Source organism: Poecilia formosa, unplaced genomic scaffold, assembly GCF_000485575.1.
Source record: "Poecilia formosa unplaced genomic scaffold, Poecilia_formosa-5.1.2 Scaffold2, whole genome shotgun sequence".
NCBI classification, from domain to species: Eukaryota; Metazoa; Chordata; class Actinopteri; order Cyprinodontiformes; family Poeciliidae; genus Poecilia; species Poecilia formosa.
In genome coordinates this window covers 298,191-318,753 of record NW_006799941.1, presented here as the reverse complement: position 1 = coordinate 318,753, position 20,563 = coordinate 298,191, and the positions used below count along the sequence as shown (strand labels likewise).

The 20,563-nt window shown below is 37.3% G+C and overlaps 1 protein-coding gene across 8 annotated transcripts in view; it reads left to right on the top strand.

Moving 5' to 3' along the window:
* Positions 1-20,563, top strand: part of tox2 (TOX high mobility group box family member 2) — a 125,212-nt gene that overhangs the window by 37,472 nt on the left and 67,177 nt on the right. For all 8 annotated transcript variants that reach the window (XM_016669789.1, XM_016669767.1, XM_007548163.2 and 5 more), the window contains exon 2: positions 17,769-17,861. In XM_016669789.1, coding sequence (XP_016525275.1) covers positions 17,820-17,861 — 42 coding nt within the window. In that variant the 5' untranslated portion in view covers positions 17,769-17,819. The remainder of the gene's footprint in view (positions 1-17,768; positions 17,862-20,563) is intronic.

Below are 20,563 nucleotides of genomic sequence, written 5' to 3'. Positions count from 1 at the left end.
TAAATAGGACTTATAGGTGAGTGTGTGAAGCATCCATGACCATGTCAGGTGCTTTCCCCCCCGCCACTCTCTCTGGATTTCAGTAGGGTGAGCTTCACTGGCCTTCCAGATGTCCTGGGCATAACAGTTGCATGTCAGCTCTATAGCAGGGCTCTAAATGGGTCACTCTACTCGATATCACACAGCTACTTCACAATGACACCACTGTTCTCTCGATGTTATGGCACACCAGGTGGCTCACTATGAAAGTCCTAGTCCTGGCAAATATGGACTGCCTGTCATTGTGAGTACTGGACAAAAGCAAATAAACATTTCTCTGTTCTTTTAGATTTCTTGTTTGCCTCCAGGAAAAAAAAATGATCTGAAAATTGCAAATAAATAAATAAATAAATAAATAAATACAAATTTAATGAACTCCTGAGTATTAAAATGTCTGAATATGAAAATTTACCTATGAAGAGTAGGTAAGTTGGTGACACATTCAGTTCATGAAATGAGACAATACATAATTTCGTCATCCTCAAAATAAAACAAATCAAGATTTTATGAAAGAGATTAAATGTTTCATGAATTATAATGTGTTTTAATCTGTAATCGTTGTGAGATATTCTAATCCAGCTTTGCCTAATAAACATTTTAGGTCTGACTCTTTGCTTTCAAAGGGATCCTAAAGCGACCCTTTAGTGAAATTGATTAAATAAAATGCAAAGAAATGCACTATTGTTAGCTTATTTGCTAACTGAGTTATTGTATATTTCTTTTAGCATATCCCACACATTTTCTGACCAGCTAGTGGAACATGTTTAAGTTGAGTGTGATCTTATTTCCTGATCTATGTTTTTGATTTAAACATAGATGGTCGCTAACACTTTTTGGTTCCCTGTTATCTGCTTCAATTTAAACTTGGAGTCTTAAAATACTCTCCAATCATTTTTGAGTAGTTCCTGTTTAAAGTCAAACTCCTGTTCTGCTTAAGCTAATCCTTTGGCTTGTTTATGACAGAGGCTTGTTGGTCCTCTATAGCAGTTTAGTATATATATATTTTTATTTACCATGTATATATTTTAACATCAAATTTCTTCTAACTGTGGGTCAAAGCAATCCGAGTATCAACAATTATAGTTTTGCCACTGTTTGAGAACCTTGTGTCTATAGAAATCTGTGTTGATGCATCACTAAGGCTATCAGGGATGGTAAGCAATAAGAAAAGCGAACCAAAGGGAGAAGTGGGTTGTAACCCCAGTGATTTATGATTTATGGTTTGATTACAGTTCTTGCATCCTGCTGAAGTCTAGCTGCATCGGTCTGCATATTGTGAACTTTTTTTTCTCTTCTTCATGGCTTTGGTCACGCAGCGAGCTCCAACTCGATCTGCTTCTCATCAAAATGAAGCCCACGTTTGCTCGTACAGAGACACACACGGCCTGCAGGACGGCGTTGAGGCACACACTCACACAAGTACACTGATTGAGAGATAAAATGGAGAATAGCTCCTTTAGTCAACTGAGCAGTCTCTCTCTTCCTGCAGCCTGGCAACTATTCAATGCAATTTACCCCCTACAGGAAAATAATATTGATATTCAGTAAAAAGCCCCCCCCCCAAAAAAAAAAAAAAAAAAAACTAAAGCAGTACACTATGAAGTGTGAAGCAAGCGCAGGTGTCCATCGTCTCATATTCATGATATCGCACTCAGCAGAATGAAAATCAGCACATTTATTACTGTACATATGAATGAGAATTCAACGTGTTTTCATCTTGAATGTCAATATCACTTTTTTTTGTTGAGAAGCAGCCTTGGAAATTAGACAATGTACCTTTTTTTTCCTCCTCTGTAGCAGCCTGAATGTTTTCTATTGAGAGCTGAACTCCATTCAAAGGAGAATTCAGACCTTGATGAGAAAGAAACTCTGTAGCTAAGTGTGTTCACTTTATGTGCCATTTGTGTTTTTACCGAGCATTGATCCATCTGTCTTTGACCATGTTGGAGCATGAATAGGATGAAAGCTCCTGTAAGAGCCTGTCACCGATATTATGTCTCCCTTTGCATTCTCTGAGCTCACATTTGTTCTTCTTATCCAAATTCTCCGACTTCACATTCTGAAATAACTTTAGTGAATCACGTGAGGTTATTTAGTTACTCGAGTTGCTTACAGTTTATTTGACTTAATTTTGTAGCTTTCACAATCTGAATCAGCCTGTAAGGATTGTGATGATGCCAAATGTTAGAATGCCTTGTAAAGGCATTCATACCTTTTGGAAACTTTCACATTTTGTCACCTTACAGCCACACACTGTAGTGTATTTGAATGATGTTACATTGTGAAGCAAAAGAAGATCAGCTGTTACCATTTTTGCTAGCAGGGATGTTATTCTCAGGGTTATAAATGTTTACAGTCAAAAAGTAAAATTGTGGCTTCATCTGATCAGAAGAACGTCTTCCACATTTGTTTGCTGTTTAACGCTCAACAGGGGTTGTGATACATGTTTTTATCACTGCAATAAATTACTCACAGGTTAACTTTTCCTTATTTAGGTAATTTCTGAAGACAATTTGTTGCACTTTTTGTGTTTAGGATTATGGGAGTTAATGGGGATAAAACTACAACAGTTTTTAGGGGTAACAGACATGAAAACACACACAAAAAAAAAAACTAATACTCTGAAGTTCAGGGGATGCGAAAACTTTTCAAGGCGATGTTCTGTGGAATCAGAACCTTTCAAATAAAAAAAAAATCCAAAGCAAAGAGAAACAGCTATGTAATATTCGTCTTCTGCATGAATCATCACATGCTTTAGTTGTCCTGACAGCATCGAAAAGAGTGGAACTGATTGTCTCTGGCAGCTCGCATAGACATCTGAAATTAACACCTTCTGAAAGCTGATGTTAAAAACCAGTGAACAGGATTTTTTCTTTAAAAAAAAAGAAAAAAAAAAGCCCAACCCCAGTGATCTCAGCGCTCTCAGCAGCTCCGGTGTCGGCAGGTACATTTGAATATGAACGGTCCCCGACTGAAAGGTTATGACCCATAAAGAGGGGGGAACGATCTGAGTGGAGCGTGCAGAGGGGCGAAATGTCAGGCTGAGAATGGCAGGAAATATGTTAGTGACAAGGAAAAAGCTGCCCCTGGTATTCTAGAGCCCCGATGAGTAAAAATAGGGCATTGGGCAAGAAGGCAGGAAACCAGCAGAGCGAGGCCTCTAGTAGGAATTTCTTCTGGGGAGGAGAGATAAGGGACTTAACTCCGTCCTGTCTGGGCAACCGACTTCGACATGCGACATGTGATCACAGATCACTTATGCAGAGATGGACAGAGGAAGAGGAGATTGAAGAATTGAATAAATAATTGAAGCAATGAGTGATGCGAGCGCCGCTCGGTGTGTGTCTGTGTGTGTGCAAGTTTTGCGATGACTTGTCAGTTATTTAGCATTGACAGGACATTTTAATTAGGTCAGGTCTCGTGACGAAATGCAGGGACCACAGCATGCACGAGGGCTTTGTCACGCAGACGCACGTTTATGCACGCAGACACACACACATACACACACACACGCACACACACACACACACACACACACACTCACTTATGCACATGCTGAAGTAATGGCAAAGTAGTGGAAAGTACCGTGTGTGTGTGTGAGGTTCTTCAGGTTAGAGAGTGGAAGTTAGACAATAAACAGTGGCCTTATCAGACTGGAGGCAGAGCTTCCAACATGATCGCTCTGACTCTTAGAGAAATATATGGCCCACTTACTCAAATGAATAAGCAAATTCTATAAACAGGACCTTCAGTAAAAAGTTAAAGTATTGAGAGCTAAGCCTGTGCTTCCTCACTGTCACTTTAGCACACTGATCATGTCGCTTTATTGAGTTTGCCCACAGTTGCATGACATCACTGACACAACATTTATCAGGATTTTTTTACAAATCAAATTTTCAGGCATGTAGTGGAACGTGAGATTGATGGCCTGAAGGAGGGAAGCTAACAAGATGATCATCATATCATTGATTACAGTAATTTGTACCTGGGGACGCAGTGGTTCATCAGATGTGGCATTCATTGTCAAGTACACAGTTGACAATGTGGCCACTTCTTATAAACTGTGGGCGGGCAGGGAGTTCCTGATGTGTAGGAGGAAAGTCAGCGCTCACCAAACCTCTGCTGAAGAAGCTAAGAATAGAGCACAGCTAAGTTAATGAAACAGCAAAAGAAAGAAAGAAAGAAAAAAACGCACCCTTATAAGTATACAAGAAAATAATGCTAGGTGGGATAGGTAATGGATACACACTTAAACAGTGTTTTGTGTTAACTGCTTTTCAGATCAGGACCGATCCTAAAACACATGAGTTTTATTAGAAATGATTCGACATTCATGTAGTACTTTTTTAGTCATTACTCAGAATATCAATGCTATAAGTCACAGTCACCAATTCATACTTGCATTAACACTTTGATTTCCAAATTGAAACTTAACTGGGTTCCCCAAGGATGATAAACCATCTCTGTTGAGTTTTTTTTTCTTTTTTATGATAGTTTTAAACAAATGGTATCTTGCAAAGATGTATTTATTTATTTTTACATTCGGATCAAGCAGTTATTATTTATGAACAAAACTATTAGGCAGTAGATATTTGGAGAATGTGTTTCATGTGAAACATTGATGGCAGAATGTTGTGTTTTAAACATCTCATGCAAGAACAATGCCTGTAAGCTAAAATATGATCACAGAGTATGTAGCAGTACTCGACTCATTTTTAGACATGCATTACTTTTTAAACAGGATGGAATAGTTAAACCTGCTCTTTCTGATAAAAATGCATTTTACATGGGGCATTATTAGAAATGGACCACAGACCAAAACAACACAGCTTTCTCAGTAAATAACCATCTAATGCAAATTTGATGATAGTTTACCAGTTTGTAAAATAGAAATTACATGATATTAGCTCTTTGTTTAGCTTTCAGATTAACACTGTAATAAGAACTTATCTCTGTTTCTCCAAATTGAACTTTATAATGTAAGTGTGACACTGACTACTAATGATAACTAGCAGAGACCCCACTTGAGGAAAATCTGAACTATCCCTTTGAACTATGTGAACACTTTATTTTTTTTTAAATATATACTTAAAAAGATGCTTTACTTTAATCCCAGCTTTGGCAGGTAAAATCTTCAGGGAGAGCCTGAACTAAAACATTAGATAAAAGGAAAAGCTAAAGAAAGAGTTTAAGAATTATAGTTCTGTGTGGAATATGATCATTTCGAGTTAAAATTTGTATTTTAAAGGCAAACATCATGACAATAAGTGTCCTTATGTGTCCTTGTTGTGTCACCTTGCTTTCAAATTGAGGACACTGACTCCCTCTGGCATTACTGCTGTGGGAGACAATAACCTAAATACCTGTCAAATTTCTACCATTCTTCCTCTTTGCTTTTCCTTTCCTTTCTCTTTCTTGGTGATCTCATTTCATCCCTACTTTCTCACTCTCCTCCTTTCCTCCTCATGTGCCCCTTTTACCCGCACTCCCCCATGGTCACTCTCTTAAGTGATTGCTACATTTCATCTCATGGTAAATCGGCCGTCAGCCCAGTAAGCTATCATTATGCAAATGATGGGCAATTCAATTTCAGTTGGTCGGAGGGGGAATTTCTAATTAGGGTGAGCCACAGCTCTCAAGATTGAGAGAAATATGTAAAGGCAGAGGAAGAGAGACAGTAAGGTGGAGAGGAGCTGTGAATGGATAAGCAGAGGTAAAAGAAGAAGAGACCTAGCGAGAAGCAGCTGGATGAGAAGTACTCATCCACAAAATCAACACCTGCATCACAATTTTACTCTTCAGCTGGTTTTGAGTCTCATATCTGCTTCTCTTCTTTCTTTCTTGCTTATCCAGTTTATTTCAGGTATTGTCTGGATTTAGTTTACATTTTTTTTAGCAATAGGAATATAAAATGTTTCTCAAGATTACAGCAAGGCTTATAAAAATGTCTTCTATTTCTCCATGGGATCCTGTGAACCTGTATTTAAAGATTAATATGATTTGTTCATCATCACACTTCACCAGATATTGTGGTGAGCAAAGTTCTAAAATTAACAGAAGAAACATTTCAGAGGGGAGAAAAGAGGCGAGCTTAATATAAACTATAACTATGAGTCATCTGGCACTGATGTCACCATAGGTTTCTCATACTTTGTCATAAGTCTGACACACCTAAAATCAAAACCTGGGTCATTTTTCTGTTACCTGATATATGCTTGGACTTTTCTTGTGGTGAAAAGTCTCGGGTTTTGAGTTTGATTGAAGCATCAAGTTCCCTCTTGACATCTTCCAGACAAAACGCTCTGATCGCTAGTAATCAGCTAAATCTAAACTAGGAGCGCACTTAAGGATTGCAGTCTAAAATACAGTATTTATAAATGCAGAAAAACAACCATTAGATACATTTAAGATGCATAAAAAAAAATCACAATTTTACTGAAAATCAAGATGATTATAATAACGCTGATTAATTTCTCTCTAAGCTGATTGAAGCAGTCTGAGGATTGTGTTAAATATTGTTTTTTCTTGCACTTTTACAGAGCAAAGACTGACCACTTTAACTGTATCAGTCTTTATGTCTTTAAGTTCCAAGTCTGAAAGAAAGCTGCTAAGCAGAATGTAAGACCAATTTTCCAAGGATCTTTTTTATTTATTTATTTTTTTCCCCTTCAAAGTCTTGCTTTTAAGATTTAACTGCAAATGCATTTTTTGGTCTAATTATGTACATTTATAATTAACCTGTATTTTAAAGTCATCATTACAAAGCCAGACAAAAGGCACATAAGTGTTTTTGTTTCATTAGTATTCAAGCCGGACCTGTGTTTTCACTTGAGATTCCTCTAATGAGCAATGCCATGAGTACCTGTTAAGTCTTAGCAGTGTACCGTTGGATAGATTACCAATTTAAACTAAGTTTGAATAAAATAATACAAATAATGATAATTTATAGTCATTATTTGTCTTCGGCCAGGGTAGTCAAAGACAACGCACAGTGGACAAAGTTGAACAGCATAACTGATGCTTTCTAGATCTAGTTAAGGTAAACTGCAGTTGAAGCTAATCTTTCTGTAAGTCAAAAAGTTATACATAAAGTTGCATAAATCACTTCCACTTCTAAATGTTTTTTAATCATCTAAAGAAATTAATTTACGGTACTTAAATTATTTTCTAAAGTAATGTGTTATTCATGTTTGAATAGAGACCTGGGAGGAGTTGGCCACTCTGGGTGCAAATGGCTTGGGGGAATTGCACAAAGGGGATCACCCAGATCACCATTATGCACCAAACGCCACTGCGTAGTGCACATACCACATCCTGACTGCAGTCACTTTAAACTAGCAGCACACCAATAAAAACACAAAAAGAAAAAAGGGGAACATATCTGGCTATAAAAACAAACTAAGTTTTTTATCATGGACACATTACTCATGATGTGTGTCATCATGTAGTTTTCAGTGCGGATGTAGACAAGTATGAAACTTTAAGACCTTTCAGGGTAAGATTTACTTTCCAGGGTGATTTCTTATCTGATCTGAAATCATAAATAACACCCAGGGGCCATTTAGCTCTGCGGCTGTGATTTCAAAAGTGGAATGATAATGAAGACAAGTAGCAAAATATTTTTATGGCCAATGACATCATAAATTAGCACAAACCCACAAACAATTAAATGTGATTTTCTGGTTGACGCAATTTACAAATGAGGCACGTTTCTTACTTTATACACAGCAAATTTGGAAGTGTTCCATCAACTCCTACAGAGTTAAATTCAACACTTTGAAAGTGTCTATATTGGTCCACTCTGGATGGTGTAGAAATTACACTTTTGAAAGTGTCATTTGTGATGGAGTTGAATCAACAATCACAGTAGTTGAAATCAAATAAACTTCAGTGTTAATCTACCCAACAACTAGTGTATTTTCTCAAAAGTTAACACTATGAACGTGTTAATGCAACATAGAATGGTGTAAAGTATATATTAACATATAAATCTGAGTTCTGAAATACTACTGGCAGGGTGTGCTGTGGTGGCGCAGGGGTTAAGCACAGCCCTCATATGAAGGCTCTAGTTTTCAATGTGGCTGTCGTGGGTTTGCTTCCCAGTCTTTCCCTTCTCTCATAACCACTTTTTTTTTTGTCAATTTACTACCAAATCAAAGCCACTAGATGAATTAAAACCTTTTTTTCCCCCAGAAACTACTGGCCATCAATAATCTCCAAATTAATTTTAAGACATTAGATGCTACAAAAACACCAGCACCATTCGCAGAATATAATTTACTTTTATTCCAAAACATCAAACAGCACTGACAGCAATATACAACAAAGGTCATACATTCATGGTACTTTGCACTGAAGGTGAAGTGTGCTTTGAAAGTTCATTGGAAGCGGCCATGAATGGTCTTATGATCACTGATGGTGAAGTGTCTTTGGTGCTGCTCTTGTTTTCGCCAACATGAAGGAGGAAGACTTCCAGCCTAGAAGGAAAAACAGGAAATGTAGCAGAAACATTATGTCAATAAATACATATTTTAAAAAGTAGTGTGAGCAAAACTAATCACTCACCTATGTGTGTCACCATTATATTCATTCAAATTACTCTGCCCACCTGGTTAACACTCAGTCTGGTGTTGATTCCTAAATCAACACCAGACTTATTGATTTAGATTGTTGGAGTTAATTTAGAAATCAACACTGGACTGGATTGCTTTTTGTTTAACTCTTTGGAACTCTTTAGTGAGTGTTAGGGAAACTAACACTCATGTTGTTGAATTAACACTGTATTTTTAACATACAACACTTGCACTGGAAATCTGACACTTCTGAATTTGCTGTGTAGTAGATGAGCACAGCAACACAAACTTACGTCTACATCAACTTACTGTATTGACCATAAATTAACTACTACTTTAGGCAGCTACTGCTGCTGTTCCACAAAGCTAAAGAACAAAAACAGGTAAAGTGTTCGTGAGTGTGGCCTCCTCATCTGGTAGTTTTATGATTCTTTCAAATTTTGTAAAAACTGTGACAGTAAAATATTAGCAAGCCAAATTTGTATTTCTTTATGCTTTGTTGCAGTATTTCATGGCCATTTTAATAAGCAGTTGCAAGACTGCTAAGATTTTTTCTGTTATTCAAGCACTACATAGCTGATGTAATTTTCTAACATTCAAAAAAATTATGACTACCATCAGTTTCAAAGATCACGTGTCCAAATCTTCCAGATGCCAAATTAAGTCTAATTATTTTTTTACAATAATGAGAAAACGTAAGGGCAGTTATTTCCACCGTTACATGTTCCTACATCTGGTTGTTTATGAAATCCTTTTAAAGGAAATAATATACTGAGAACTAGTCATCATATTTGTCTGCATGTAACGGGTTATGGGGTACAAAAGCACTGTAAAAAAACATTCACTAAGTGCTTTTTAGTGCTGTGCACGATCACCTGAATAACAACACTGTGGGGCTGAAAAAAAAGGGATGTAGAGACGGAGGCACAACAGTGCCATCAATGGCCAATGTGGGGATTGCTATTTTATGTATTACCATAGACATGTATAGTACATGTTATAAACCTTTTACAGCCCATTGCATTGTGCAGGTTTGTTTTTGATAGAGTATCTCTTTTCCTCCATTCACTGTAACGAAGCATCAGGCTTGTTTATTTCGTTTTTGTTGTTTATTCAGCAACCCAGAGGGGTAACTTGTTTCCTACAGGGAGAGGAAGACGGACAAAACAGAGAAAACTGCTGGCCAAACTTTTCCATCATGATTTAGTGAACGAGCTGTGAAAATCCTTCCTTACATACTCAGGCAATTTGCATCTCTCTGTGTGTTAAACTTTAGCTAATCATTTTTTACATTATTATTTAATTTTCTTGTTGATTGGTTTTCTGTCATACACATGCATCTGGACATGTGCAGGTGTATGGAAGTGTAAGCTACGAAGCAGGCACACATGCACACAGTGAGAACAGAGAATTCGGCTGAGATCAGCAGCTCACCCTCGGCTGTCAAATATTCTGTCAGCACAACCCAAGAATCACAATTGGACTCTTTGGGAGGCATTAATTCAAAGCACCGTAACAATGCTCTCTGAAACCAAATCAACTGCCTGTAGTCAGCATATCAACTCTCAACTCTTTCTCTTTATCTCTCTATCTTTTCCTCTTTTCTGGCCTCCTTCTGCTCCATTGCACTCCCTTTCTGTAATGGCTTTCTAAGACTGAATTTATCCATTTTTCTCACTATATAGTTTAATCTTTAGCTATGACTGCAAAGGGGACTTACTTTGTTTTCTGTAAAGATTATATCTGGAACAATACTGTTTGTCTTAAGTTGCATTTGTAATCAGAGAAATAACTGTTCCATAAAATTTGTATTTATTAAGGAAGACCCTTTTTTTCTGGGACTTAAAATGTCAAAGATAATTCTATTTGAAGCAACACATTAGTTCCCCAGGTCTCTCTCGTTTGCATGTTGTCTGTAAGAATAAATGCGAAAACATAGTCATGGTGTTTCATTACATTAATAAAAAATATGCACCAATACAATTTGTCATGATTTAAACAAAAAAAACATTAAAGATTTAGGAGTTATAATTATTATTCTAGCCAGATTTGCAGTATGAAATAAAATGCTGAGGTCTTGGATAGCCAATCAAAGGAATTGCAAGAATGAAAAAACAAACTGAGATATTTAACAATGACTCCACTGACGATACATCCAAGACTATTTGACCTCTGCCTTTTGAGAAAGGCCTGCAACACTTCCATCAAATCATCATTGTTATCCTAGATAAATTTATTCTGAAATGTATTTTATCTTATCCTGCAATAAATTCAGCTTCTTTTCTCAGATCAATAACAGCAATAAGAATTTAGTACTATTTTTATTATTATTGCATTAACTCCCATAGATTTCCCCTTGCACATAAACTTAACATCTGTTAGTTTCGCTCTCCTCAATGACACTGATTAATTTAGGGGGAAAGAAAATCCTTTTTATTTTTGTCCTTGGCCTTCCATGTATGGCTAATGAAGCAAAAAAAAAAAAAAAAGAAACACAAAATCCTCAGTTTTTTTTTTTCTTCTCTTAGTTGAAGCTTTTCTCAACCATCTGCTTTCGGCTTGTAACAGACTATATCTTGCCAGAACACAAGAGCTTCTGCTTGTCAGCTGTTGGTACAAGTTGTATTGTTCTGCCATATTTGTTTGGTCTTCAGAAAACAAGCTTGTAAAGATGAGGGGTTTAAAAAGACAGAGGGAGATAAAAGAAAATCAAAAGTTTCTTCTCCTTCTGTGTGTCGGGCAAAACAAGGGCACTGACTGTACCTTATTAATGCACTCCATCTTTCCTGGTTTTGTGTCAAACTTAATGCAAAGGGCAGGTGTGTGTCTGCGAAAGAGAGAAGGTGACTGAACAGAGAGCAAACACATTTCTACCATCAGGAGTTATTTTAATTCATAGTATCCTTGCCAAAGGCTGGACTCTAGAGAAAGGTCTTTTGAGTTTTTCCTCTTGCGTTCAGCTTTACTGATGTAGATGTAACCAAATTACTTTCTTTCCGATTTTAAATAGTAATAAAAAAAAGTTGAATAAATGCCTGCCTATTATTCAGCATTTCTCTGTGGAGATGTAAAATATATCCCACGATCTGTGGACCGCATAATGTTTTGGTACATTTTAAAAAGCACTGTTGAATTTTCTATCACACCTGCTTTCCACCACATGCAGTCAAGCTGTGCATTGTTGTTCAGGAGATACCGAATCTGTCACCGAGCAGTGTGACTGGAGAAATGAAGCCAAGTCAGAAAGAAGCATAAGAAAAATTCTTGGACTGAACCAGAAGCAACACAGTGTTATGAAAGTTTGAGGAAAAACCTCTAAGTCAAAAAGTAAGGAAAGTGAATATCATGAAAAGATACAGTACTTTATGTTCAGTGTACTCAACAGTTTCCTTTTAGGTAAAATCACCCTGTTTTTGTTGTCAGATAAACAGTTATTGCTAAAATATCAATGTTTTGATGGTTGATGGAAATGTGGAAAATCTGCAGCTTTGTACTCCCCTGTAAACTGGGATCTGTGTTGACTAATGGAAGAGAAACTATTGGAGAAATGTAAACACAAGATACAGCAACAAGAGGAAGGGTGGAGTTAGCGCAGAGGATCCAAAATTACAAGCAAACAAAAGACGAGAGAAAGGTGAGAAAGGTTTATATAACAGCAGAGCAAAGATGAATACAATTCAATTTCAGATGAAGTGGCTATTATATAATTACCTACCAAAAAGGTGTGCATGTGCATGCATACTTACTTTTCTGCACGTGAAATAAAGTTGCTGAAATGCTAGATCTTGCTATAAATAGAATGTATAATACTGAGGTTTGTTGGATATTTCCAGCAGTATGACCAGTAGTTTAACCCTTGTGCGTGCGAGGACTGAGGCAAACGTAGAGGACTATGGGAAATGATACAAGTTTTACGTGTGTGTGGTCGGTTGAACCCCATTTCTACATACAAGGGTTATGTGTAAGTATTGGCCCGAGGCAGGTGGCCCCTGGCTTCATGTTCTGGTTATGCTTGAGCTGCTTTGGCCACAGTTGACATCTCTTTCACGCATAAAGAGATGTGTTTTCCAAAGTGCAGCAGTTCTTTGAAGTAAAGCACTTCATTGAATCAGAATGACAGACAACATACTTCATCATTTTTGATACTTTTATATGTCCAAAAAGTAGTTGTTGTGATCTTATACATGTCGCTTACAAATACGAGCATTTTTATATTTCTATGCTAGAAGCTTGAGTCGTATTTTTTCAATATTTTGTTTTTCTGGCATAATTCGAAATTTCACTTTGAAACAAGAAGCATTTTTGCACTTCACATTCTAGAGGCTCTAATCCACAGAGATTAGCAGAGATAGTGTAGGAAAATTAACATCAAACAGTGTGTGTAAATCCCCCCTAACACTCTGTAAAGAAGAGTTGGTTACATAAAACACAGAAGCCTAAAAAGTATCAAAGGACGTTCTACTAGGATTTAGGTGTAAATACAACCTTCTGAATCCTGATGCCTATACGTCTTTTCTGGAATATAATTCTTCAGTCAGATGTAAATACCCCAGATGCAAAGCATATTAGAATATCATGCATCACTTTTCATCGGATTAAACTATATCACACTTATTACTAAATATGTAAAGGGAAGTGATTCATCAGATTGCAATATGTAAACCAGTGTAGCAGTATGCATCTGCACCCCTTTGATTAAAGCAACTATAAGTTTGTATAGACCACTGAAAAAGTGATTCACAGTCTGTTATTGACTGTCGGACCACCACAGCTAGAATATCGACTGATGCATGTTTGTGATCCTGAGCTCATTATTTACTATCTGCAGATCTCTTATAGCAAGAGCATGTTTAGAAGCAGTAACAAGTAAAATAACTTTTATTTCTATGTGTAATATTTAATATTATTATGCAGGCATTGTACAGTTCAGGTAGAAATCCCATCCTTAGGCTGTACATACATATTTGGTGTGCATTCACTGCGTGCGGATACACTGAGAGCATCATATGCCACCGATGAGCGCTATACGGCGGTCATAGTGTTTCCCTATAACTCTGTCTGGAACCTGCATTCCTCTCATTGCCAGTGTGTGATGAGTGCAGCCTTTCAGCTAATCTGGGAAGAATGTTGGCCTCAGTCGCACATGTGTTCCATTAAGACCAGATCTGTGTAAATAATATAACATGCAACAGCTAGCATTACAGCAGGTAACTATAACCCCACAGCTGCGCCTTTTGGCTTTACGGTGCCCTAACAGCCCAGCATATAAAAAGGCAGAGCCTATCTTGATTTTTATTGAGAAAATATATGGCAGCGCCCTATGTGCTTTTAGCAAGAAGTTGATTCAAGGAAATTTTGCTGTTAAAGTAATTATGGTTTGTTAGAGAAAAGAGCTTTTCTTTTTGGGTAGCTGTATAAATATTTTTTCTGTGGAAAGGTAAAAATATTTTTAAGTTATCTAACACCTACATGAAGATGGACTGATCAAAACTTTGTGTACAATTTCCAGTCTTCAGTTTTTGTAAAGCTGAAGATTTACAAAAACTGCTGATACCAATTTGAGACAATTCCCGTTTCCTATTAAGAAAAAATAAGAAGCGTTATAGAAATGTCTTCCTTTAAAATAGTTTCATAAATTTCTGTGTTTTCTTTCGCATCCTTCTTAAACACTTCACCGAGAATTACATTTGCTAACTTTGAGTCACCTTTACTCAGTAAAGATTTCACACTAATTAACGTAGTGGCTCTTGCAACTGTAGCTATTTAGTTTGTTGAGTTCACTGATGGGCGAAAGAAAATTTTCACTTTCTGATAAGCTAAAAATAAAATGATTGTAGTTATCAGCTGATTTCTCTGTACATGTCTACATCTAAACAACACATTTTTCTTGGAAACTTAATATGAAGACAGTTTTACAGTAAAAATATAAATAAATAACTGAAAAACCTAAGGCAAACATAGCCATTATTTGCGAATTTATATCAATAGAGTAATGAAAACAATATGTGTGAAATATGGCCACGCAAAATAAACTCTTGGATAAATAATTTATTTGAAATCTTTCATTTTCTTTACATGAACTAATGAAGGATTTAATTTTTTATACAAAATTAAAATCTTTCATTCGTTCATCTGATGGAATTATTCTGTGCATCAGAATAACTGCTGTCATGTAAACGTTTGCTAAGCCATAAAATATTGTCACATGGCTGGGGTCTGGCAGCAATGTGTATCCCTCCCTCCATTGTTAACAGCCTCTGTGTTCAGACAACTCTGATTGGCTCCTTGTGTTTATTGTCTAATTGACTCGGCCTCCGCCGGGTCGGAGGACGATTGTTTGCTTTCACCGTCTGCCTGGGGAAGTCCCTCTTCGTCTCATACAGGCCCAGTTACAGTATGTAACACAAAGTTCAGAGGATGCCCGCACCTTCCTGGTGTGGTGCTGCATCTTCCTGTCACAGATCACTAATGCTTGACAGAAAAGCAGGTCAGTTATTTATTCATGTGTAGATTTACTTCTACACTTAGAGCAACAGGTGAACTCTCAGAGCTACTCTATTTTGGTTAGAGCCATATTGGGGGTGTGCTAGCCTAAGAAAAGAAAGAGGGGATAGATGGAGTATGATGTCGAGTGAAGATGGCAAACGACTTAGAGCCGCGGTTTGGCAAGATTATTACAGAAACAGTAAAAAAAAGTCAGCCAAAAAACTGAAAGAGAGGTAGCACACAGGGCGAGAGCCACTGAAGTGAGGCCTCAAAAACAAAAGAAAGCGTCAGAGAACAAGTGTTCCAAACAGTGCTTCTTGCACTTGTGAACTGTTGTGAGCCAGTGAGGAAATGTAAGGGAGTTTGGCCATTGCTGTTCTGGTTGCCAGGACTCTAATGAGTCTGTCAGGGCCAGTTAGCACAACCAGGCCTGCTTGTGTCTCCTCCAGGCCACAGACAGCTGTTATTAGCCCTGTAATGCAGCATGCCACAGGGCTAGATTAGGCTGGCACACTGGAAAAATATCAAACATTCACTCACTGTGGCCTCTGTTGGTGAAAGTGGCTATTCTGTGAGGCGTTCATTTAGCCGTCTCTGACCAGGTAACTAACAAGGCTCCAAAAGGAAACAGTGAAGCCAAGAGATTGGCTACAATATATCCCGTTCAAAGCTCTAAATGTGCATCAGATAGTTTGATTTTTTTAGTTTCAACATAAGACTAATAATACATTCAGGGAAAACAGCCATTAGTTAAAAAAAACAACAAAAAAAAACAGCTTTACTACTTTTACTTAATTGCTTGTAGGAACCTTGCAGGGTTGTATCTAATAATGCTGTGTCATCATTATGCAGCCCATATCACTGGTGCTTGCTCATGTGTTTTTCACTTCATAATGAACATAGGAAATCAAAATAGGGCACAATGCATGCACTTTGTGTTATAACCTACACAGGGAAACGCTGGAGTGGGCCAGTAAAGTTTTATTTTTTTGGAACTCAGCTGACATATAGTCATCACTTAACAAAGGAACTATTACAAAAATATTTTCAATGAAACATAATTAATAAAGTCACAAATAAATAATTAGATCTACATTAAATTAATTTTTTTTAAAAAGGCCTGGTCCTAGCTATTTTACAAATCTAAAGATACATATAAAAACAAATGTTTGCAACTTTTCAAAATCTAAACTGAAGTCAGTTAACTGATGTGCAGAGAATACAAATTATGCTCTACAAATCATAATCGTACTTGCTGTGTTATGAACTTCTTTTGTACATGGTATGTTACCCGACCCTTTACCTGCATTACTGTGTGGCTTTGTGGTAATCATTTTACATTAGACTCTTTATACGCTATCTACATCTGTGGGTTTTTGTCATTTCACTTTAAAAGCTGCATCCTGTCATACTTTCTTTTGTACAGTAGAGGTGCCTAAGCGTGTGTCACGTGACTGATCAGAAGTGAAAGGCAAGGTCAAAAACAGCCAGCTCAAAGCTGTTTGTCTCACTTAGCTGTTAAAAATGTGTGAACACGTTTCATTTATTTGAAATATGCAAATGTGTTCAGTTTCTTGTGGTTTTTGTGTCCAAAAAACTGGGTGTGTTTTGTGAAGTGAGAAAGTGAATCTTTTAAAAAGGGGAGAGCAGAAATTATGCATGTATGACTTAAAATAAAAATTAAAACATTGCTCTAAATGAATTACCTGTTTTTTTTTTTTTTTTTTTTGTGCACTTCATTTCCCAATTTGTTTTGATCAGCAGCGGAAAACAGCTTTTCAGTGTTTGTTTTAACCCAGCAGCAAACGGAAGCTAAAACTGTCCCCTGAGAGGAAAAGAAACGTCTAATTTTTTGTCAATTAACGTACATGAAAGGACACTGATGTTCTGCAAATCAGGTGAAAGCAGTTGAAAAGGAGTGAAGAGCAATGATAATGTGAGAATAACAGAATATCAAGGAGTCTCGGAGGTGCAGTGAGGTGCTCATATTTGAGAGGGAAGTGAGGAGCGAGATAATGACAAAGAGACGTGATAAAGGAGGTGAGATTTGAAGTGAATCCTGGGAGGTGCTCATGCTGTGGCTGTGGTCCTCGCTGTCAACCCCGCTGAGCCAACCACATCTTTTCCTAGCAGGAAACATTGTTTTTTTTTTTGTTTTTTTTCTCTTTTTTCAAAATCATTAGCTTTCCAACAAGTGAGGGCCTTTTGCCCCAATTTTTTAGGTTGAGTTTTATGGCAGAAATTCCACATGTGGAAGTGCAGGGAGGAGCCAGAAGAACTAAAACCCCCTTCACTCTAATTATGGGCTGTGCAATATATAGAAACTATAGTTGAGCCCAGCTACCAAAAACACAACAGCTCAGTGAAATTAGTGCCGCTGCGTGGGCTGAACGTATGCACTTATTATGCATGGTAGATCACCATGATCTGAGTGGATTTAGCATAGCCAACGTGGAGGCTTTTGGACTTGGTGGAAATCTAAGAAGCAAACTCTTCATAAACAACTAATAGGACTGAGCTGTGAGATTTCATCATACCTAGTTTGATAAAAAAAAAAGAAAGAAAACTGTCTGACTTTGAAAATAAAAATAGTTTAATAATCATTTTTTTAGATTCTGCTTAAAAAATTCAGAAAATGTACTAAAAATTGTTCATTTTCTGCTTCTACAGAACAGATACGCTGCTGCAGACAGAGGCGTGAGGCTCTACAGTTCCCTGCCCATGCGCCCAAACCCTGATGGCAAGAGGCTGCCCTCTACTGGGGTATGATTCATCTTTCTCACCCCACCTCACCCCTCCACCACACCTCTGCACCTTCACCCATTGGTCTCATGTTAACATAAATATCACCTAATGCAGCACAATGGTCCTAGCCATTTAAAAGGGTGTGCTGGGCTTAAAAAGTGTGAATAAATGTATTGAAAGTTTTAATTTGGAAATCTTGATCTTAGATCCAAACAGAAAACAACACAAAAACTTTTCATATTTTGCTATGTTACGCGCACAAAATTAATATACTGGAATTTGATGCGATAGACCAATACAAAGTAGTGCATACTTATGAATTGTAAGGAAAATGATAGATTTTATAAACATAAAATTTTCAGCTACCCAGAACCAATACTTTGTAGAACCACCTTTTACTGCAATTACAGCGACAAGTCTTTACATGTCTCTGACCTCCGGGCATATATAGAGACAAACATTTTAGGCCCATTCTTCTTTTCTGGATAGCTCCGGCTCACGTAGACTGAACAAAAAGCATCTGCGAACATCAATTTTCAAGCATTGTCAAAGAAGGATTTTCTTTGCTAGAGACAATAAAGCCGATCAGAGTTGATGAGAAGATTGAGTGAGCAAAATACATGGAAATCCTGTAATAAAAATGTGAAGGGTAAAAAAAAAGACCTTTGTGACAGGAGTAGGGATTTACAGGATAATTACCCTAAACATAAAACCAGAGCCACAACTGAATGGTTTTGAACAAAGCCCAAAATGGCACAATCAAAACTTGAACATCACTGTCTTCCGATGGGACCCATCCAGTCTGACTACTCTTACGTTTTGTTTCTGTTTTCTTCTGTGCAAAATAATTGGTAAAAGAAAAAATCAGTCTGGAGATTCTGGAAGAGACATACCCCAAAATGACAGCTGTAATTTAAACAAAATGTGGTTTACAAAGTATTGACTGAAAAGGGCTGAAAAAGAAATACATCCCATATTTCTTTCTGCATAAAAAAAACCAAAAAAAAAACAATTGCACAATTATGCACTACTTAGAGTTGGTTTATCACATAAAATCCCAAAATGTTTGTGGTTGGTTAAAAATGTCTAAGAGGAATGATTACTTGAGGCTTTTGATATTTGGATATTCCTTATCTTGCAGCAGGGTAGTCCCTGTTACTACGCTCCCATTCCCCCTGAATGGTCTTCTCTGTGTCATGTCACCACGTCATAACTGCAGTGTCTAATTAATTCCAATGTACTTGATAGTTTGTATTGTAAAGTTTCAAAAAAGACCTTTTTTGGTGGATGGTGAACTGCATCACTCACAATATAAAAGGATGGAAGAGCTTTCTGAATAAAATTCTGTTACCTCAAACCTGTTTGTTGCACAAATTCTAAGGACAGGTGAATGTAGATAAAGCATAATTCTTTTTTTCATAATTTCTGGTGTTTTGCAAAGTATTTGTGTTATAACAGCACGATTTGAACATCAAAGTCTCAATTTCGGTTATTCTAATACCTAAGCATTCACAAGGATACTAGAAAAAAATGATTAAGTTTATTGAAGTTGCTGCACTTGCAACTCTTTGACTTTGACAAAGTGCTGCAGTAGTCAGCCTACTTTGTTTGTGAAACCTCTCTTTCATTTTTTTAAAATATGTAAAAAAAAAAAAAAATCTTTTAGCGTTGTAAAAAAAAATCATAATTAGAATCTAGCTCGCCTTGCTTTTATGCATTTATGTAACAAAGGAGAGAAAATGAAAGAACAATAGAGCAAAAAGAGAGAATTTAATTTCCTCTGTTTTTTTCATGTTTAACTCCATGCAAGTGCTTTTTGAATTATCTCCTGGGTGCTCCAGGGCTCAGCAAGAGGATGAGTGGGTGAGTCAAGGGGAGAGGGAGTGAAAGAGAGAGAAAGAGAGAGAGGGAGAGAGAGAGAGAGAGGAGACAGGCAAAGTTAAAATAAAGCAATATAATATTGTTGGTGTGCACCTTTTTTAATTACAGCCAAGATTATATTGATGTCTCTGGCCACATGTCCTAAATCATTTATCAAGAGAGAGAGATTGCTAACAAAGCATTTCCAAGAAAGCCACCCTCTCACAGGGGCTGGAATCATATGTTATCTAAAGTGAATATTGTTAATGCTTTTCAGTGAAGAGACCTACTTACAAATCATGGGAATGAGCTCCTTGTCAGGGCATGCGTGAGGCAGTGAAGATATAAATCTACCCTGGTCTGATACACTCTTGTGCAAATTGCACTGCATCTAAAACTGAATGTAGGAGCTGTTTGTGAAATGAACTTATTGGTTAAGAAAAAAAAAATGCAACAAACACGCCTAAATTGTCTGCTTTACAGTTCAGAAGCAACTTAAAGATTACATCTTTTGTGCAGATTTGCAAAAGGAGACAATGTGTGCTATTTTCTTCCTCACACCCCCCTTTGGTTATCTGTCATTTCCTTTTGTCTGTTATTACCTGTGTGTAAGAGTCTGTACAGTAGCACACTGTAGCTACAGGGCTGTATGGAGAGGAGGAGAATATAAACCACTTAACATGCAGGAGGAAACCAGACGTTTTTCCATTGCACTTATCAGGTGCTGCGGTAAGAGCAAGTGTCAAGGTGCAGTAGGTCCCTGCCCCCCCTCACCCCCCACCCCCCCCCTCACCCTTCCTTTCCTTCCTCCCCCCCCCCCCCTGCACACCCCTTTTATTTTCCCTGATTTCTATCTCTGT